The 21,648-nt window shown below is 43.4% G+C and overlaps 1 protein-coding gene across 4 annotated transcripts in view; it reads left to right on the top strand.

Annotated features, from left to right (window-relative positions):
- Positions 1–21,648, top strand: part of SMARCA2 (SWI/SNF related, matrix associated, actin dependent regulator of chromatin, subfamily a, member 2) — a 118,060-nt gene that overhangs the window by 13,101 nt on the left and 83,311 nt on the right. For all 4 annotated transcript variants that reach the window (XM_063321264.1, XM_063321265.1, XM_063321266.1 and 1 more), the window contains exon 3: positions 7,432–7,555. In XM_063321264.1, coding sequence (XP_063177334.1) covers positions 7,432–7,555 — 124 coding nt within the window. The remainder of the gene's footprint in view (positions 1–7,431; positions 7,556–21,648) is intronic.

Below are 21,648 nucleotides of genomic sequence, written 5' to 3'. Positions count from 1 at the left end.
TCACTTGAGGGATGGGAAGAGTATTGTGAGCCCTTGGTTTATTTTCTTTTCCATTTAATTGTAACTTGATCCATAGTCACTTCTTTTGTGAATTTGTAATGGGGTGTACTGTGGATGATTCCTGGCTGTGGAAAAATTATTATGATGTCATGGACAATATTACTGCTTTTGGTGACTGATAGAAAAAGTGAGTGATAGAAAAAAATCTTTTCCCACAGAAATGGTATTTTTTACTAAATATATTATTTGTTCACTAAGGTGTTCCATTAAAACAGAAGGCAAATGGCTTCCCATTTCGAAACAGGTCTGTGCACATTAGGCATTCTGAGAATCTTAAAATTTTGTCATGGTCCTGGAAGTAATGCCTTTTTATTCAGCATTCTTCTTTTTTATTTCTCTATTTCTGTTGTTATGTGTTTACCTTAGTGGAAAAAGAGGAAAGCATTGTTGTCAGCCTTGAGAAATCAGCAGAGACCTTGTGTAAAATGATGGTTTTAGTGATTTATAAGGCATTAACAAAATTGTTGGCCAAGTTCCTACTGCAAGGACAACCACAGTCAGTCTGCTTGTCCATCACTAATGCATTCAGTTATGCTATGCAGTTATGTGACAATACATTATTGTTTGGTCTATGTAATTTTTTTTAGTATAGAGGAAGCATACTGTAGAAGAAACCTAGTTTGATACGCAGTCTCCGATTTCAAGGCAGATGTTTTGTTTGTTTGTTTGTTTTAAGAAAGGGAAGGAAACAAAACAAGACACCATAATCTGGGGGTTTACCTGGAAATAGGTCAAACTGTGATGCAATGTTGTCTTTGAGTAGACTTCAGTAACTAAATTGAGAGTAAAAGCATTGTAGGCAAAATGTTCCCTATGCGTTAGGCATTATGTAAAGTCTGTAAGTGTGCCAAGTCTGTAGGTGTGGGCTTGCATACAGTTGAAGCTCATCCCTCATTGTGTTTTCTGGAAGCAGTGTTTATATATCTGGCCTGTTCTGTGTTTATTCTTACTTAATGGGGACCAATGAAAATAATAATGTGTACTCAAAGATGAATATATCTCAACTTCCTGTTTCCCTTCTGTTCTGTCATATCAAAAGAATTTTTAAAAAGTGCCCCAACGTGGTAGTAGTGCTTTATTAGTAGTACAGGTTACATTTTTCATGCCAACAATGTCGTTGTGGAAGATACCTTTAACAATTTGTACAGGACTGAAGAATTTACAGAAATTGCATTGTATGTAAGATCTTTTCTGTAGTTTTTAGGCTGTTACATAGATGTAAAGTTATCATCTAACTCTGTAGTTACACAGTGATTCAAAGAGGTTATGAAAAAGAACTATTTTTCAGTTCTTTTACTCATCTGATGAATTGTCTCCCCTGTTTTACAGGATTTGTCCATAGACGACAGAGGTGCTTTTAGGTGAAAAATATTCTTGGAAATACAAGTCTCTTTGCATGAATTAGCAGTACGGTGATAGCTAAAACTAATTTTGTCTTCAAAGAGTTTTATGCCATCTTCATCTTTTATAGCTTTGCTTGTAAAAAACTCATTAATGAGGTCTACCTTTCCTAATATATTTCTAATGAATTTCACTTTCAGTTTTTTCAGAGCATAATTTCTGCAAACATACAGAAGCAAACCCTGTTCTTGCTATATTTAGGCTCCCTTCCATTAGACTTGAAGCATTTCAGTTTGCTACAGGTTTTTGTTTGTTTGTTTGTTTTTTCCCTTATCTTACAAAAACCTGTTCTTTTGATCAGCTCTTTCCTTCACTTGATGTTTTCTTTTATGGTCATGTCTTTACCTTTCTGTTCCTGTTTGATTTTTTTGAATTCTCATTTTGAAAGGCCACTTACTTGTTTTCCTCTTCAGTGCTGCTCTTTGTTAATCATAGAATCGTAGAATCTTCATGGTTGGAAAGGACCTTTGAGATCATCGAGTCCAACCATACACACACAAAAAACCCCAAACCCCTACAATCTCTGCCACTAGAGCATGCCCTGAAGTGCCAAATCTAAGACGTTTCTTAAATACCTCTAGGGATGGTGACTCAGCCACATCCTTGGGCAGGCTGTTCCAGTGCCTGACCACTCTTTCAGTAAAGTAACTCTTCCTAATATCTAATCTAAACCTCCCCTGACGCAGCTTCAGACCATTTCCTCTGGTCCTGTCATTATTCACTTGGGAGAAGAGGCCAACACTCACCTCTCTCCAGCCTCCTTTCAGGTAGTTGTAGAGGGCAAGGAGGTCTCCCCTCAGCCTCCTCTTCTCCAAGCTAAACATGCCCAGCTCCCTCAGCCTCTCCTCATATGACCTGGTCTCCAGACCCCTCACCAGCCTGGTAGCTCTCCTCTGGACACGCTCCAGCACCTCAATGTCCCTCTTGTACAGAGGGGCCCAGAACTGAACACAGTACTCGAGGTGAGGCTTCACCAGTGCCAAGTACAGAGGCACGATCACTTCCCTGCTCCTGCTGGCCACGCTATTCCTGAGACAAGCCAGAATGCTGTTGGCCTTCTTGGCCACCTGGGCACACTGCTGGCTCATGTTAAGCTGGCCGTCCACCAGCACCCCCAGGTCCTTTTCTGCTGGGCAGCTTTCCAGCCACTCTTCCCCAAGCCTGTAGCGCTGCTTGGGGTTGTTGTGACCGAAATGCAGGACCCGGCACTTGGCCTTATTAAACCTCATACCACTGGCCTTGGCCCATCGATCCAGCCTGTCCAGGTCCCTCTGTAGAGCCTTCGCACCCTCGAGCAGATCAACACTCCCACCTAGCTTGGTGTCATCTGCAAACTTACTGAGGGTGCACTCACTCCCCTCATCCAGATCATCGATAAAGATTTTAAACAAAACTGGCCCCAAAACTGAGCCCTGAGGGACACCACTGGTGACCAGCCGCCAAGAGGATTTCACCCCATTAATCACAACTCTCTGGGCACGGCCATCCAGCCAGTTTTTAACCCAGCGAAGAGTACGCTTGTCTATGCCATGATTCGCCAGCTTCTCCAGGAGAATGCTGTGGGGGATGGTGTCAAAGGCCTTACCGAAGTCCAGATAGACAATGTGCACAGCCTTCCCCGCATCCAGAAGGTGGGTGACATGGTCATAGAAAGAGATCAGGTTGGTTAAGCAGGACCTCCCCTTCCTAAACCCATGCTGGCTGGCCCTGATCCCTTGGCTGCCCTGCACTTGCCGTGAGAGCTCACACAAGATGATCCTCTCCATGATCTTTCCTGGTACCGAGGTCAGGCTGACAGGCCTGTAGTTCCCCGGATCCTCCTTCCGACCCTTCTTGTAGATGGGCGTCACATTAGCCACCCTCCAGTCATCTGGTACCTGCCCTGTTGACCAAGATTGTTGATATATGATGGAGACAGGCTTGGTGAGCTCTCCCACCAGCTCCCTGAGTACTCTTGGGTGAATCCCATCCATCCCCATAGACTTATGTACGTCTAGGTGCAGAAGCAGATCACTGACTACTTCCTCCTGGATTATGGGTGCGTTGTTCTGCCCTCCATCCTTATCTTCCAGCTCAGGAGGTTGAGCACCCTGGGGATAGCTGGTCTGTCTATTGAAGACAGAGGCAAAGAAGGCATTCAGTATCTCAGCCTTCTCCTCGTCCTTGGTTGCAACTTTCCCCCCCACATCCAGTAAGGGATGGAGATTCTCCCTGGCTTTCTTTTTGTTGATGTTTTTATAAAAGCTTTTTTTGTTGTCCTTAATGTTAGTGGCCAAGGTGAGCTCCAGCTGGGCTTTTGCCTTCCTAATTTTCTCTCTGTATAACCTAACGAGATCTCTGTACTCCTCCTGAGTTGCCTGTCCCTTCTTCCAAAGGTGGTAAACCCTCCTTTTATTCCTAAGTCCCATGCGAAGTTCCTTATTCATCCAGACTGGCCATTTTCCCCACCCTTTAAACTAGTGACACTTGGGGACAGCCTGCTCTTGGGCCTTTGAGATTTCCTTCTTGAAGAGTGTCCAGCCTTCCTGGACCCCTTTGCCCTTCAGGGCTATCTCCCAAGGGACCCTCTCAACCAATGTCCTGAACAAGCCAAAGTCCGCCCTTCGGAAGTCCAAGGTGGAGGTTTTGCTAACCCCCCTCCTTACATCGCTATGAATTGAAAACTTGACTATTTCATGATCACTAAACCCAAGATGACTTTCAGCCACCACATCTCCCACTAGTCCTTTTCTGTTTGTGAACAGTAGGTCTAGCAAGGCACTTCCCCTGGTAGGCTCACCTGCCAGTTGTGTCAGGAAGTTATCTTCCATGCACTCGAGGAACCTCCTAGCCTGCCTGCTCTCTGCTGTGTTGTATTTCCAGCAGATACCTGGCAGGTTGCAGTCCCCAACCAGAACAAGGGCTGGTGATTGTGAGACTTCAGCCAGCCCCTTATAGAATACTTCATTCGTCTCCTCATCCTGGTTGGGTGGTCTATGGCATACTCCCAGCACAAGATCTCACTCAGTTGCCTTCCCCTTCATCCTTACCTATAAACACTCGACTTTATCATCACTGGAATCTAGCTCTATACAATCAAAACATTCCCTAATGTACAGAGCCACGCCCCCACCTCTCCTCCCGTGGCTATCCTTTCTGAAGAGCTTATAGCCATTCATCACAGCATTCCAGTCATGACAGTCATCCCACCACGTTTCCATGATGGTGACTACATCATAGCTGTCCTGCTGCACAATGTCTTCCAGCTCATCCCTTTTGTTGCCCATGCTATGTACATTCGTGTAGATGCACTTGAGCTGGGCTACCGATTTCACCCCCATCCTTGGCCCTTTATCCCTAGGCTTATTACTAGTGGGCCTGGTTTTATCCCCTTCCCTCTTCATTTCTAGTTTAAAGCCCTGTCCATGAGCCTTGCTAACTCTTGGCCTAGTACCCTTTTCCCCTTCTGGGATAGGGTTTTCCCATTCTTAGCAAGCAGGCCCAGTGTCCTGCAGGTCAAACTATGATCAGAGAACCCAAAGCCCTGCTCGTAGCACCAATTTTGGAGCCAGGTGTTGACCTGTCCGATTTTCTTGTTCACCCATTCGTCAGTCCCCGAAACTGGAAGGGCAGAGGAGAACAGATTTGTGCTCCCAAACCCTTGACAAGCCGTCCCAAGGCCCTGAAATCTTTCTTCATTGCCCTCAGACTTCTACTCTCCAGCCCATCACTGTCTGCCTGTAAGACCAAAAGAGGGTAATAATCTGAGGGCCGTATCAGGCCAGGGAGCTTCCTGGTTATATCCTTAACACGGGCCCCAGGGAGGCAGCAGACCTCCCTGTGGGAAGGGTCCGGCCTGCATATGGGACCCTCAGTTCCCCTTAGAATGGACACCCCTATGACTGTTGCCCTCCTCCTGCTCTTCACAGAAGCAGTCTTAATGCCAGGTATTTTCCACACCTTCATTATGCTGGTACTTCTGATGCCCTGGGTATGTGTGCTGTGTCCTGTCTTAGCCCCATCTGAGCTGCCTGCATTCACAGAGGTTTCATGGTTGCCACTCATTAGTGCAGTGACACTCATCCTTGCAGTCATATCACAGATGCGTCCAGCTAGAGTCCTCCATTCTGGGAATCAGATCGAATTTCCTGCACAGCCGCCTCCTCCTCTTGGCAGCCTTCAAGATTAACTCCTCAACATGTACCATGATAAAATAGGAATGGATCCGGCTTTACAGGTTTCAGTTTTTGTAGTATTCAGCTCCTGTGGGCAGAATGTGGATGAGCGTTCTCTTCTGCATTGGTTATCTTTGTAAGTAGGGGCGAAGGGAGAGGGAGGGATCTTCAGGCCTCAGAAAAGGGCATTAGGATTTACGTGGTTGGCACATTGGAACTATTTTTTAATGTGTCAGTCATTTATCTCTACATTTGTACTCGATATCCCAAGTTCTTGTAATAAGAAATAGCTTCTCGAGTAACAGGTATTTTTCTGATACAAATTCTTTCCACAAATGTTTTATACTGTTATGACAACTAAAAGATTCGATGAAATATAAAAAATCCATTTTACTTGTCCTTTTCTATAACTTTTCTCCTTTTAACCCATAGTTTCTGATAGGAAAAATGATAGTGAAATCCTTCAAAAATGCTGATAAATAAAATAAACCCTGTGAGTTCAAAGATACTTTCAATCAAATCTATTTATTGCAATGGAAAGTGGAAAGTTTATATGAAGGGTTTAAAAATTAAAATTTAGAATTATTTTTTCCTTTGTAGAAAGGATGACCTATGTTTAGTTCTGCTTAAATTGATTCATGTGCAACAAATTGCTCAAAAAAAGGAAATGTGACAGTGTCTTTTTTTTTTCTTTGCCTTGATGTAGCTTCTTGCACACTGTTTTTGTTAACTGCCTGTATTTTCCACTGGAGTAGGTTTTCTTAACTGTCTTTTTAAAAAGAATTCTCCACAAATAGATGTGCATTTAGATTAAACATACCGCAAGGTCTCCAATAGGGTAGGGTTTGCAAGAGCAGTATTTAGTGCCCATGCATGCATGTGTTACAGAGAGGGGCAGAGCGACATATTTCTGTAGAGAGAAGTAAGTGATGTCAGTTCCTTCCTAAGACAAAGTCTTGTGGTCCTCTAAGTTAGAAGTTACTGAGCACTATCTCTTCCCAAATCAGGGACCTGATGTAATTTTTCTTTCAGGTAAAACTTTATAATTTTCTTAAGACATCTTCCTTCTGATGTTACTTTTCTCCTATTTTCATATTCAGAGTCCTTCAGTTTCTATAATGGTGCCTTTTCCAGTGCCGTGCATGCCTTCAGCATATTTTTCTGACCCCAAGCTGTCTGCTCTTCACTTTCTGAAGCAAGCACTTGCCTTGTTTTGCATTTCAAGTACCACGGGAACTGTAGTTTTTGAGGAGTGAATGAGGTGACAGGAACTGCAGGGAGCACGTATTTGAGTAGAACCGTGTTTTCCCTTTTCTTGACTGCCTGTCCCTGGTTTTGCCTGCAAATAATAGGTTACCCCCTGCAATGTCATCTTTGTTTTTAAAGAGAAACAGTGTTTGGGACATTCCAGTATACCACTGACTGAAAGGGCAAAGTTTGGGCTAAATATAACTCGAGCCAAGCCACAGGCTGTGCTTTCATTATTTGGTGTGTGTTACACTGCTTTGTAATATGAGGCCAATATAGTTCATGTGTTTGTATTTGGACAGTTTGCGTCCCTGGCATTGCAAAAGAGTTCATAAGGAGATTAAAAAAAACAAAAAGGAAACAGGGAGCAAGCAGTCTAATGGTGCTCTGTGCTTCTCCAAATGTCTTGATTTCAGGGGTAAAGGTTCCCATTGCATTTATTTTGAGTAGCTGCAAAGAGACATTTTCACTCTTGATGTGCTTGTTTAGATTTTGAGTTAAAGTATGTTGGATTTTTATAGTGGATTTATATACTGTCTCTGTATAAATACTTACTTTGTTTTTACAGTCTATTGATGGCTTGCACGAAAAAGGAATGGTTGAAGATGTTCATTGTGGCTCCATGAAGAGTATGCGACCTCCTCACCCTGGAATGGGCCCACCTCAGAGTCCAATGGACCAGCATAGCCAAGGTTTATCCATACTGTTCATGCTGTATGATTTTGGGGGCCCTGTGTTCCACAGAGAGTCAGCAGTTATATGTAACAGATTTCCATTTCCTTTCAGCTTTGTTTGGAAAGGCTGAAGTGATATCACAGGGCAAGGTGAATAACTGAATCCCCTTGCCTTCTGAAGTGTCCATCTGTCATGTATTAGAAAAAAGCTAAGGTTCAGGTCTGTGGCTGAGGCAATTAATTGGCCTAAGTGTATCACAGATTTCAGTTCGCATCACTAAAAAAACGCCACCTAGTTCTTTCCTATCTTGTGTAGCTATTGTAAATGCATTAGAATATAATTTATTTTAATCCTGTGTGAAGGAATGATAAGAGGTAAGAACCCAGGAAAACCTGGAGATGCCTTCTTTGATATCTATAATGTTTGGTTAAGGGGTGGTCAAAGTATTTTCAAAATTTCTTATGGCAGAAAATATAAACTCTTTTTACCACATTGCTACATGCCTTCTTTGTGTCCTTTAGTTTGCAACATAAGAGGACATGCATTCTGTAAGCAATTCAGTATGTTGGAGATTTAACTGGTAACACCTGCTAGTATTATTTAGTCCAGCAGTTAAGGCTTTGTATATTGCATATTACAGCAACATCTGAAGAATCCCAGCTGAAATTAGCGTCCTGGTTTGACACACTCTGTACAAATCTATTATGACATGGTACCTGTTTGATGTATTTACATGTTTATTACATAGGATAAGAAAAATTCTGGAAGGAGAAACAGGTAAAGATCAGCAGAATGACTCATCCTGAACTGCATTCTGACTTTTCAGTGGGCTGTGACTGAAACCCTAGTCTGTCATTTGTTAACTGAATCCCTGTCTGGGACCTTGAACATCAGAAAGTCTTGTTTTTCCATGTCAGCTTTCAATATCAGTTAAGTAAAATAAAACTGACTTTACAGGGAAAAATTCTCCATCAGTTAAACCTTTTCCACTGTTTTCAGTGACGTGTAAGCATGATCACCCAAGAGCAAAAATTTACCTGACTTCGCATTCTTTTGCTTTTAATGAACTTATTTCTTAAAATGAACAGGGCACATAGTCTGACGATGAAGATGGATCCAATTCAAACATAATGAGTGTAAAGTGCAAGACCATAAATTGGAAATGCTTTAAATACAAGTAGCTCCGAGTTGTTTTCTTCTTCCCTGTGCTGGCTGAGGTCAGACTTCCAGGTTGTGTTGCCCTGCAAAAAGCAGAAGCTGTGGCAGGCTAAAGACTACAGATCCTTGCTCTCTTTTTGGTGTATGTTAGCGACTGTTCCAAGGTAAACAGAATACTGGAGTTCTAATGTAAGCAAACTTTTAAAATAAATGGTTAACCCCCCCCCCCATCACATTCTAGTATTTTAAATACTCTACTTGACATTATTGAGGAGTGTTTTAGCTTTCTTTGCCTCTGCATCAATTCTCCTTACACAATTGTCTGTTCACAAAAAATGTACATGGCATAGGTTTCCAACCATCCGATGCTTGCTTCCACCATTGTAAGCACGTTAACGGTTACCCGGACGTGTTTGAGGGAGTGTGATATAGTCCATTTGCCAAGCCTCCCCATACTTATATTGCAGCCATCGTCCCCCATACCACAAAGGTTTTAACCTTTTAGCTTGCTTGATTTCGGCGAATGTTTCACAATCTGACTATAGCCTGGAATATGCAGTCTCCAGAAACCCACAACACTTAAGAAGGCTTGTGTTTTCTTTTTGTTAGTAGGTGGGAACATAGATGTTATTTTGTTAATCACATCCATGGGGATCTGACAACGCCCATCTTGCCATTTAATTTCTAAGAAGTGGATCTCTCATGCAGGTCCCTTGACCTTACCTCTTTTTATGGCAAAACCTGCTTTCAAAAGAATCTTGATTATTTTCTTACCTCTCTTGAAAACTTCTGCTGTATTACCTCACACAATGATGTCATCAATATACTGCAGATGTTCTGCAGCTTCACCCTGTTCCAGTGCAGTCTGGATCAGTCCATGGCAAATAGTAGGGCTGTGTTTCCACCCCTGGGGCAGTCGATTCCAGGTGTACTGGACACCCGTCCAGGTGAAAGCAAACTGTGGCCTGCACTCCGCTGCCAAGGGAATAGAGAAGAATGCATTAGCAACGTCAATTGTAGCATACCATTTGGCTGCCTTTGACTCCAGTTCATACTGCAGTTCTAGCATGTCCGGCACAGCAGCACTCAGTAGTGGTGTGACTTCATTCAGGCCACGATAGTCTACTGTTAGCCGCCAGTCTCCATCAGACTTTCGCACTGGCCATATAGGGCTGTTAAAGGGTGAGTGAGTCTTGCTGATCACTCCTTGGGTCTCCAGCCGACGAATCAGGTTCTGGATGGGAACCAGGGAGTCTCGGTTAGTGCGATACTGTCACCGATGCACCATGGCAGTAGCAATTGGCACCTGCTGCTCTTTAACCTTCAGCAGTCCCACCACAGAAGGATCACCTGCAAGACCGGGTAAGGTAGACGGCTGTGTAATATCTTCAGTCTTTACAGCTGTTATACCAAAAGCCCATTGACACCCTTTTGGGTCTTTGAAATACCCTTTTTTGAGGTCGTCTATGCCAAGGATGCATGGAGCCTCTGGGCCAGTCACAATTGGGTGCTTCTCCCATTTATTCCCAGTTAGGCTCACTTTGACCTCCAAAACAGTCAGGTCTTGAGACCCACGTGTCACACCAGAAATAGTGACAGATTTTGCCCCTTTATGTTTTGATGGCAATAGGGTACACTGTGCACCAGTGTCCACAAGGGCTGTATATTTTTGTGGGTCTGATGTGCCAGGCCATTGAATCCACACAGTCCAATAAACTCTGTTGTCCCTCTCCTCCTTCTGGCTGGAGGCAGTGCACTACTAATGTCTAATTAGTAGATGAGTTTCTGCCTGGACCGGAGAACTGCCCCCTGCGGACTGGAGCAGCAGTCCTCCTGGAATAATTTGTTCTTATATATGCGTTACCTTGCAACTCACTTACTCATGCCTGTAGGGCTGAGGTAGGCTTTTTATCCCACTTAATCATGTCTTCTCCATAGTCACAGAGGAAAAATCACAGGACATTTCGTAGTGTGTTCTGTTTCCTCTGAGTTGGTCTCATAGGAGGGGTTCTTCTCCTAATGGCTGCAATACGGGTCTGCGCAGGGGAAGAATAAGGTCTCTCCTCCGTCCTAGATACTTTATCAAACAGTTTCTCCTTTTTCACAATCATTTTCTCAGTTTTATCAGTTAATCTTTCCACAGCTGCTACAGTGAGGGGACAAGAGAGACTGTCTTCATACTGTTGCATTCTGCTAGCCACTTCATTTACATTTAGTGAATCATCATCAGCTCCTCCCCAAATCAGCATTGACAAGGTATGGGAATACATTGGTGGTGCACTCTGTACAAACTTTCGCAACATAGGTTGTCTACATGGCATTTTATCAAGATCTACGTTCACTTCCCAGTCACCATAAATCACCTCTTTCACAGCCATTTCTCCCAGGTACTTAATACCTTTCTCTATTCTGGTCCATTTAATCAGGTGGCATTCAATATCATCCTTAAAAGGATATCTGCCTTTTACAGCTGATACAAGTTGCCTCCAGAAACTGAGAGTCTGTGACTTTTTCCCAAGAGCTTTATCTATACCGCCCTCTCTGGTCAGGTTTCCTAACTGCCTAGCTTCACTACCAACTCCATGGTATCAGCCCCATTATCCCAGCATCGGAGCAACGAGGAGACCAGTGTCTTACCATCATTCCGGGTAAAATCCTTTCTCATATTTCGCAGATCCTTCATAGAGAAGGATTTAATGATCACCTCTGTATCTGATTCCTCCTCCTGGGCTGACACAGGAGCCTCTCCCCTATCGTCTTTTGAAGAACTTTTTCCTCGATCTTCATCAGAAGAGTCCTCCCCCCTGCCATCTGGCTTTGCTTGGTCTTTATCACAAGGCACAGAGGAACTTACCGACCTCTTCTTTTTCCTTCTGGTCACCTTCTGGCACTGGTACTACACCTACTGCACCAAGATTTAAAGAGAAACCACCCCTGCACCCCATGCAGGAAAATCGACACCAAAAGCATGATTTTAGGAACACAAATGTCATTCATAGTACCCAAAGGAGATCCCTCTCCTGGCTCTGATGGTGACAATTTGACATAAGAAGTAAAGGTCGAAGTAAACAAGTCCATCGTAAAATTCAAAGTATAATTAGTGTAAGTAGTAACAGAATCCATTACGTATTGCCCAAGGTATGAAGGTAAAGAAGCTATACATTCAATCACAGCCTGGATCAGAATTAAAACCAGCAGGAAAATAGCACGTTTGAACCACTGCATACAGACAGAAAGAGCAAGCAAGCAATACAACACATAAGGCAAGCTAAGCATTGTTGTATCAATTAACTTTAAAGTAATCCCTACAAACAGACGATACAATAATCTGTTTAGCAACGACATGATGTGAGCTGTCTGTATCAATCTCTGAGTAAACTGGAATTCAAACTATTCAAACCATCTATCAGAACTCTGTTAGGGCCACAGTCGGGCCCCATGTTGGGCGCCAATAAATCTGTCATGATTTTGGCCGGATTGGCCAATCAGAACGACAGATGACCCTCCCCCTCCCCATCTCTCCTCAGAGAGGAGAGGAAGAGACAAGAAGATTTACGGGTTTAGAAAAAGAACTAAACTACTTTAATGAAACTAATAATAAATAAGAAAATAGTAAATAATAATAGAATAATAAAAATTAAAGAGGAAAAAAAAAGTATACAGTATATACAAAACCGTATCCAGCTCCCAGGATGACAGTCGCATCACCAGCAGACACAGGGAAAGTCCCAGACTGGAGTCAGCAATGGACAGGAGCTGAATTCTGGAACTAGCGTCAGGAATGCTTGGATTGGAATCAAAGGCAGACGAACAGACAGGGTCCTCCTCAGACGTCAGCCATTGAAGAAAGAGTGAGCCAGAGCAGCCTTGCCCCTTTGATCCCTCCGCTTTTATACTGAGCATGTTGCATATGGGATGGAATACCCTGTTGGTCAGTTTTGGGTCACCTGTCCCGTCTGCTCCTCCCTGCAGGTGGGACCCCTCTACGCTTCTCCACTTCCGACCCCCTAACAGGGCAAGCAGCGAAGTTAGCTGACCTTGATTATTATAGCAATAAGTATAAGCAGGACCCTCTATGCACACTGTTCCTTGATATAATCAGGTCTTATCACTCTGAGAGTGAACAGTTTCTGAACAATATGCTGTTAATTTCAGACTTTAGTCAGTTAGAAGAGGCCCAGCTAAAAAGTAAAATTACAAAACAGAAAATTGGTTCTGTATTACCTCAAACCACGACAGATGTCTAATAGTTGAGCTTTCGTTGCAGTTATGTACAATTTTTAACAATATGCGTGTCAGATAGAAATTGCACCTCAGTAGTTCTAGGTTTATTTTTTTCATGGCTTATTGTTACTAGGCCTCAAATTGAAGTAGATAAATATATGCGCTAATTAATGTTATTATTTTCAAACATTTGGTGGAAAGTAGCTGAAGAGTTCAAAATCCTATGGAATTGATGGCCCTAAACTTCTGCCACTTGAAAGTGTTTGAAAGCATAAGCTGAATGGCAATGTAACAGTTAAACATAATTTAGTCTAGCACTGGTTCTAGGTAAAATCAAAGAACGTTGTCTATCAATATGACCTTGTCTATTAATATAGGCCATTGAGAATAATTTTATGGAAAAATCATAGAATCAGTATGGTTTGGGTTGGAAGGGACCTCTAAAGGTCATCCAGACCAATCGCCCCTGCAATGAGCAGGGACATCGTCAACTAGATCAGGTTGCTCAGAGCCCCATCCAGCCTGAGCTTGAATGTTTCCAGGGATGGGGCATTTACCACCTCTCTGGGCAATCGGTTGCAATGTTTCACCATCCTCATTGTAAAAAATGTCTTCATTATACCTAGTCTGAATCTACCCCCTTATCCTGTTGCTACAGGCCCTATTAAAAAGTCTCTGTCTTTCTTATTGTAAGTATTGAAAGGCTGCAATAAGGTCTCCTGGAAGACTTCTCTTCTCTGCTGCTAGCTTAGTCGGATTGTCACATTTTTATTGCAGTCGTACTGCAATAGGATGGTTTTCAGAATTCTGATATTAATTTCTATGGAAAAAATATTTTGAATTGGTACCCTTCTCCTCAACAGTTTCTCCTTTCCACTTTTGCTACCGAATTGGAGAAAGGGTAACATTCCTGACTGTTTCTGGTGACCGTTTTTCTTTTCTTGAACTTATGCACAATTATGTGCCTGTTTAGTCTGTATACCTTTCTTTTAATGCTAATAGGTTGAATGAGAGGAAAAGCTATTGCTCCAACTTCATTTTTAGCTGTTTAAACAGTAATCTTACTACACTTAACTGAATTTGAATTGTGTTGGAAAGTTCCTTCAGCCTCTGTGAATGAACAGTGATAAAAAACCCACCATTGATATCCAAAGTACAAAATTTACTGTAAATTGTTAAACTGCTAAGCAGAGTTATCAAGATTAAAATTATGTTTGTATTTGACTTCGTAAGAGGAATGGGGAGAAATTGGCAAAGACAAGCCAAATATTTATGTAAAATAAAATATTTTTTATTAGAAGGAATTCTTAAAAAGATAGAAATGGACTGAAACAAACAATTTCTGCGTTTTTCTAGAATTTGAAACAAATTAAATGCAGTTCCTGTGATCCAGCAGTGAAATACAGACCAATTCGAACAGTTTATGTGTCTTTGCTTGGTATTTGTAAGTGGAAACATAAGCACTGCAAGGATTTAAGGTTCTGGGACTTGGTCTATATATATTTTTTATTATCATGCAGTATTTATTGAACTTCTGATAAAGATACACCAATTAAGTTTAACTTGCAGAATTCGCCAAGTTACTGCAACTTCACAAACAACGTTCATTGTCCCCACTGTTCTTAAATTAGCTGCACTTCCTTTTCTGATTTTCTTCAGCCTTTTAAAGATGAGAAAAGATCTGTCACCTTTTCCACCTGCCTGCCGGCATAAGACCTCTCAACAGTTCATTTCTACAGTCCTGATTCTAAATAACTTGCACACTCTCTTTCTGTTTGTTGAGAGTTTCACAAGAACTGGTGTTAGCCTTGGCCGCACTACTGACAGGGAAACGTTACATTTTGCTTACCTTAAGAAAGTTTGTAGCCTCTGTCCTACATAAACATATTTTCCATTGTGTTCCAAGACATTATGCTTTCCTGCTGTGTTGTTATGGGCATGTACTTGATTCCTTTTTTTTTCTTAAAACTAACTTTTAATTGACGGTTGAAGTGATACTTAAATGAATTACACAACTAAATTTCTTCAGTCCTATCTGTATCTTCCTAATCCAAAAATTCTCTTAGAGTCACATTTTTGAGTAAAAGTATACCCATGCTATCAGTTTTAGCAGAAAGATTTGACATATACGATCCTCAGACACTTTAATCATTTCAGTCTTCTTAATTTTTACTGGGGAGTCAAGACCTCTGTAATATTCCAGTGTTTGGACAGGTAAAAGCTTGACCCCTTCTATCTAATATTTGTTACCAAGGTTTAGAATTCGTATATATTCTCCTCTGTTTAATTATAGCATTAAAAGTGAGAAAAAAAAATCTCTGTTTTTAGCTCTCTGTTTCTTGAGCTTTAAAACAGATGAGGAAGATGTTCTTTGCTTCTGTTAACTAAAGTGAAATTAAAAGGGATTAGAGCAGAAACTTTTCGTACAGTCTGCCCTCCAAAAATACTTGTGTTTGGTGAGGTGTTAACAACTAGGATTTCTTCCATTGTCAATACTGTAAAGAATGTACATTGTTTATAACATGTTGTCATGTATTTCTGTCAAACAAGTTGATACCAAAGTGGGATGAAACGAGTGTTGCTAATTATGCATACAGTTAAGGATGCAGTGCTTTTTAGCTGCTGAAAACTTAATAATGTAGCCTCTTCTCCGACCTGTTGAAGGTTTATGGAGAAGACAGAACCAGACTCTCCTCAGAGGTGCACAGCAAAAGCACAAAAAGTGATGGTCACAAGTTATGTAACTAAAATTCTGATGGGACTTAAGGGAAAGAAGATTCATCATGACATTGATTAAGAATCACCATTGTAGGAGGTTTTCAGAACTCACCTAGATAAGACGTGGAGAGACCTCATAAAGCTTTAAAGTTATCACAGCTTTAAAAGATGGGTTGGACTGTTTGGCTTCCCTTTCCTGGTGTTGGATGTCTTCTGCTCTGTATATTTTGCAGAACTAATTGTTATTCTTTGCCAGCTGTTGTGGTTTGGCCTCAGACGGCAACAAAGAACCACATGCCGCTCCCTTGAGCTTCCCCAATACAGGGAAGAATCGGAAGAAAAATGCAAAACTCGTGGGTTGAGACAAAGGCAGTTTAACAGAACAGCAAAGGGAACAAGAAAACAGCGACAATAACATGGATAGAGGAATATACAAACATGATTATGGAACCACCGCTCACCGCCGCTAACCGACCGGACCTGGGACGCCCCTGCCCTCTCCAAGTGGCGACTTCCTGCTCCTTCCCTCCCCACTTCTGGCAGCTCAGAGTGGGCATAGCTCACATGGGATGGAATACCTGTGTCCCTGCCGGAACCTGGAGAGAATTAACCCTATCTCCACCGGAACCAGGACATTATCCACCCCTTACTCTATACCATCTATGCCATGCCCTGCTCTTACAGGTTCCAATGAATTGCCACCACTTTCCCCTGTCTTATATAATGTATATATATACACACATATATATTCATACAGATATAATGCCCTTAGTCTATGGGCCATCCCTCTAAAATATCTGTTGAGTTAATTTAATCCATGGCTTTGGGCTCCATCTGTTAGAACAGTCTCTCGGGGTAGCTGAGATAGTGTATTTTCGGAGCTTGCGGCTGGTGTACCCGGTGCAGCTCGTGCCCAGAGTCTGTGGGCTGAAGATGTAGATCTCAAGGAAGTTGCTGGGCGCCAGCTGCTGAGGTCAGTTCTGATCCCATCACCGCTGTGCTTTACTCAGTTTTTCATCAAAGCCCATCTGTCCTTAATTTGGGTGATTCTTCCTGTAGTACAACTGATAGCAATTATAGTAATGAGGACATACAGTGATAGGGTTACTTAGCAATTAACATCATACAATTTGATTCATTGGCTGTTCTCGCCCAAAATCAGATCCCCATGAGGTACACACCAGACTTCCCCATGTTTCTGCATCACACACCAGTTGCACCCAGGTCCTTGGGCAAAAGCAATCCCACGGATGGGTTTGCCTTTGCCTGAGGCAGGACTAACCCAGACTGTCTTCCCTAACATACGTACACTACGGGGACTTTATGCCCTTCTACGGTACGTGGAAGTTTTGATTGGGCAGGGCCAGCTCAATTGTTAGATCCCCTGGTGTTAACTATCCAGGTAGCCTTTGCTAAATGTGTATCCCAGTATTTTAAAGTCCCACTACCCATTGCTCTCAGTATAGTTTTTAACAGTCCATTGTATCGTTCTATCTTGATACAGAGGGCTTACAATTAGACTGTAGTCTGGGATATGCATCCTCCAAAAACCCACAATGCCTAAGAAAGCTTGTGTTTCCTTTTTACTAGTTGGTGGAGACATAGCTGCTATTTTGTTGATCACATCCATTGGAATCCGATGGCGTCCATCTTGCCATTTTGTTCCTAAAAACTGGATCTCCTGCGCAAGGTCCCTTGACTTTACTTCATTTTATGACAAAACCAGCTTTCAGAGGGATCCGAACTATTTTACTGACTCTCAAAAACTTTTTCTGCTCTGTTGCCCCATACGATGATGTCATCAATGTACTGCAGATGTTCCGGAGCTTCACCCTGTTCCAGTGCAGTCTGGGTCAGTCCATGGCAAATGGTGGGGCTGGGTTTCCACCCCTGGGGCAGTCGATTCCCGGTCTACTGGACACCCCTCCAAGTGAAAGCAAACTGTGGCCTGCACTCTGCTGCCAAAGGGATTGAGAAGAATACATTAGCTATATCAGTTGTGGCATACCACTTGGCTGCCTTGGACTCCAGTTCGTACTGGAGTTCTAGCATGTCCAGCAGAGCAGCACTCAGTAGTGGCGTGACTTCATTCAGGCCACGATAGTCTACAGTTAGCCTCCACTCTCCATTAGATTTTTGCACCGGCCATATGGGACTGTTAAAGGATGAGTGAGTCTTGCTGATCACTCCTTGAACCTCTAGTTGACGAATCAGCTTATGGATGGGAATCAGAGAGTCTCGGTTAGTGTGATATTGGCACCCATGCATCGTTGTGGTAGCAATCGGCACCTGTTGTTCTTCAATCCTCAACAACCCCACAACAGAAGGGTCATCCGAGAGACCAGGCAAGGTTGACAACTGTTTAACTCCCTCCATCTCCAAGGCAGCTATGCCAAAGGCCCAGCGGTACCCTTTTGGGTCCTTCAAATACCCTCTCTTGAGGTAATCTATACCAAGGATGCATGGAGCCTCTGGGCCAGTCACAATGGGATGTTTTTGCCACTCATTCCCAGTTAGGCTCACTTCCGCCTCCAGTACAGTCAACTGTTGGGATCCCCCTGTTGCCCCAGAAATACAAATGGGTTCTGACCCTCTGTAGCTTGATGGTATTAGGGTACACTGTGCACCCGTGTCCACTAGAGCCTTATACTCCTGTGGGTCTGATGTGCCAGGCCATTGAATCCACACTGTCCAATAAACCCAGTTGTCCCTTTCCTCCACCTGGCCGGAGACAGGGCCCCCCTAATACTGGTCATAGTATCCGTTACTCACTTCTTGCAGAAATGACTTTCTTTCAGGAGGATCAGAAGCAAGATCAGGCCTTCTGCTCTGTCTGGGGAACTGCCCACTGGAAACCAGGGCGGCACTTTTCCTGGAGGGATCCCCTTTTGTCGTTGTTGTTCCTTGCAATTCCTGTACCTGTGTCTGCAGGATCTAAGTAGGTTGTCCATCCCACTTCCTCATGTCCTCTCCGTGGTAGACCCATGGGTGCCTCATGGTGTGTACCCTCTGTACTCTCTCTCTTGAGTGGGGAAATGCCTGCCCCTAATAGCTGAGATGCTGGCCCATGCAGGTGGGGAGTATGACGTATTCTCTTCAAGTTGCTGGACCTTCTGCGACAGTTTCTCCACAGCTGAGACAAGGAGGGAAGAGAGACTTTTGTCATATCACTGGAGCTGGCCAGCCACCTCATCCACCGTTGGTCCCTCATCTCCTTTCCATTCCGTTACTGCCAGTGAGTTGGCATATGATGATGGTGCGCTCCGTACAAACTTCCACCATGTGGGCCTTGTGCATTGCATCTCATCAGGGAAACTGTGCGTTGTCCAAGTCATAATAAATCATCTCCCGCACAACTAATTCTCTCAGGTACTGGATGCCTCTTTCCATGGTAGTCCACTTGCTTGGTTGACATACAACATCCTCACTGAAGGGGTACCTCTCCCTCACGCCTGACAGGAATCGTTTCCAGAGGCTGAGGGGTTGGGTCTTCTTCCCAATTGCCTTGTCAATGCCGCCTTCCCTAGACAGGGATCCCGGCTGCCTGGCTTCCCTACCCTCTAATTCCAGGCTACTGGCCCCATTATCCCAGCACCGGAGCAGCCAGGTGACAATGTGCTCAGCCTGAAAGTCGTCTAAAATCTTTTCGCATATCGCGCAGCTCACTCAAGGACAGGGGTCAGGTGATTATCTCTGGTTCTGCCTCTTCCTCCTGTTCTTGTGATGTCCCTGGTTCATTGTCATCCCTTACTGAGCGAACTGATATCTTTGTGTACTTCTTCTTCTGTATGGGGGCAACTGATACTGGCAGGGGTTGGTTCACTGTTTCAGCTGCAGTGGCTGCCACAGGGGCTGGAGTAGCTGCAGTGGCTGGTGCAGGGGTTGCAGTAGCCGCAGTGGCTGGTGCAGGGGTTGCAGTAGCCGCAGTGTCCGTCGCAGGGGTTGCAGTAGCCGCAGTGGCTGCAGTTCTGATTTCTTTCTCTTTCCCCTGAGGGTGCTGCATAGTACTGAGCAGTGCCTGGTAGATACTGGTCAGGGACAGTGTGGTGGGTTGTGCCTCTCTGGAATAGCCACAGAATTTTCCCTTCAAATATTCTACCACTTTATCAGGGTCCTGTAATTGTTCCGGGGTGAAGTCCCAGACCATTGGAGGTGAGAAGTTCTCTAGGTACCTGCCCATGTTCTCCCACATGCCGTGCCACCCCTGACTATCCAGCCTCGGAGCAGATCTCTGGGTGGTAGTTTTAAATAGTTGTTTAACCCTAAACAAGACCTGGAACACATTCAGGAGACATGACACTAGGAACACGCTGGTTTGAACATCCCAAAGATATTAAAAATTCCCAAAAGCTGTCATACCTTCAGGCCACTGAAGGAGAAAGGGAGGCAAAAGAGCTGGGGAAAGTGTCTCCCCCTGTTTTCCCCACAGAGTGGGTGTGATTATTAATAAATTCCACGAGGTGGTGCCCAAGGTACAGGCAGGACAGCAGTACCACATAAACACCCCAAACTGACTGAACAGTGATGTGATCGTATCATAAACTCATACTGTACAGGACAGCAAAATGATAATCCTGATCCCTCTTCCAGAGATGATAAACAGCATCGCAGGGAGTACATAAGCCATATAGGAATTTATGTAACACAGCCACGAGAACAAACTGAGCAACGTGGTGACCAGCAGCTGTTTACCAAATACAATAAATGCACACAACAAATTTGTTTTTACAAGCTCTAGTTGGATTCTGTCATTATCTCAACCCTTTTTGCCCCATGTTGGGCACCAAAAAGGACTGTCGTGGTTTGGCCTCAGATGGCAACAGAGAGCCACGTGCCGCTGGCTCGGGCCTTCCCAATACAGGAAGAAGCAGAAGAAAAAGGCAAAACTCTTGGGTTGAGACAAAGGCAGTTTAACAGAACAGCAAAGGGAACAAGAAAATAACAGCAATAACACAGATAGAGAAATATACAAACATGATTATGGAACCGCCGCTCACCAACTGGACCCCGGGAGGCGCCTGCTTGGCGCTGACTTCGTGCCCTCTCCCCAGCTCAGGGTGGGCACTGCTCACATGGCATGGAATACCTGTGTCCTGGGGATCCTGCGAAAATTAACCCTATCCCCACCGGAACCAGGACAATATTAAACATTCCTATGGACTGTGTCTTTAATGTTTTTTTTTATTTTATTTTATGACATATGCTGGTTAAACTCAATTTTTGTGAATCTTCACATGTCCTAATTCAGAGCCCATGTGTGCATGCTCACCTGTATTAGAGTATGTGTGTGTGAAAAAAGCAAGTGGTGTAGAAACTTTATTAGGCCAGGCGTGTGACTGTGTGTATTGTCACACTGCTAGATCTTCTGAAAGTTTTCAAACTTAAAAAGAAAAATTTCCGTATAGCATCACAAAATTTAGGTTCTGCAAATGGCACATTTTGGAGCCTTTACAAGAAGTTTGGAAGGCTTTTGTTCTTTCCTGAGATATTTTATTGGAATTTTATTTCCATTCTTACTCTTGTCAAGCCAAGTTTCCTATTGCCAAGAATCCTAGTGCACAGGACTTTGAGGGAGTGAGAAAATGAAAGTAATATACATCTAGAAAGCTCAAAAAATGCCTGCCTCTGAAAATTCCTCTCTGCAAAACATAGTCACGGACTTGCAGCTGGAACTGTCAGGACTGAAAATAAGTGCTCAATATCTTACACCACAGCTAAAGGGCGGGCAAAATGACTTGCATTGTTATTTGGATTATGCATAGATGAAACTTACATAGTTCGACTTTAAAGTGTCAGGAATTGTGGAGAAAAGAGTAGATTTGGTGTCACAGAACCATGAAATGTGGCCTGAACTTCAGAGTTTGGTGATCCGTGGCTTACTAAAGGATATGGAAGTGAACCAGAATATTTCTTGATTTTTTAAAAGTTTTTTTGGGCTTTACAAATTGATAAGAGCATTAGTTGTACTGCACAATAGCAGAGTGAAGTGAGTAAGTACTATTACCTCCTT

This window comes from Chroicocephalus ridibundus, chromosome Z (genome assembly GCF_963924245.1).
Source record: "Chroicocephalus ridibundus chromosome Z, bChrRid1.1, whole genome shotgun sequence".
NCBI lineage: Eukaryota > Metazoa > Chordata > Aves > Charadriiformes > Laridae > Chroicocephalus > Chroicocephalus ridibundus.
Note: the sequence above shows the minus strand (reverse complement) of the source record. Positions and strands in the feature narration are given on the sequence as shown.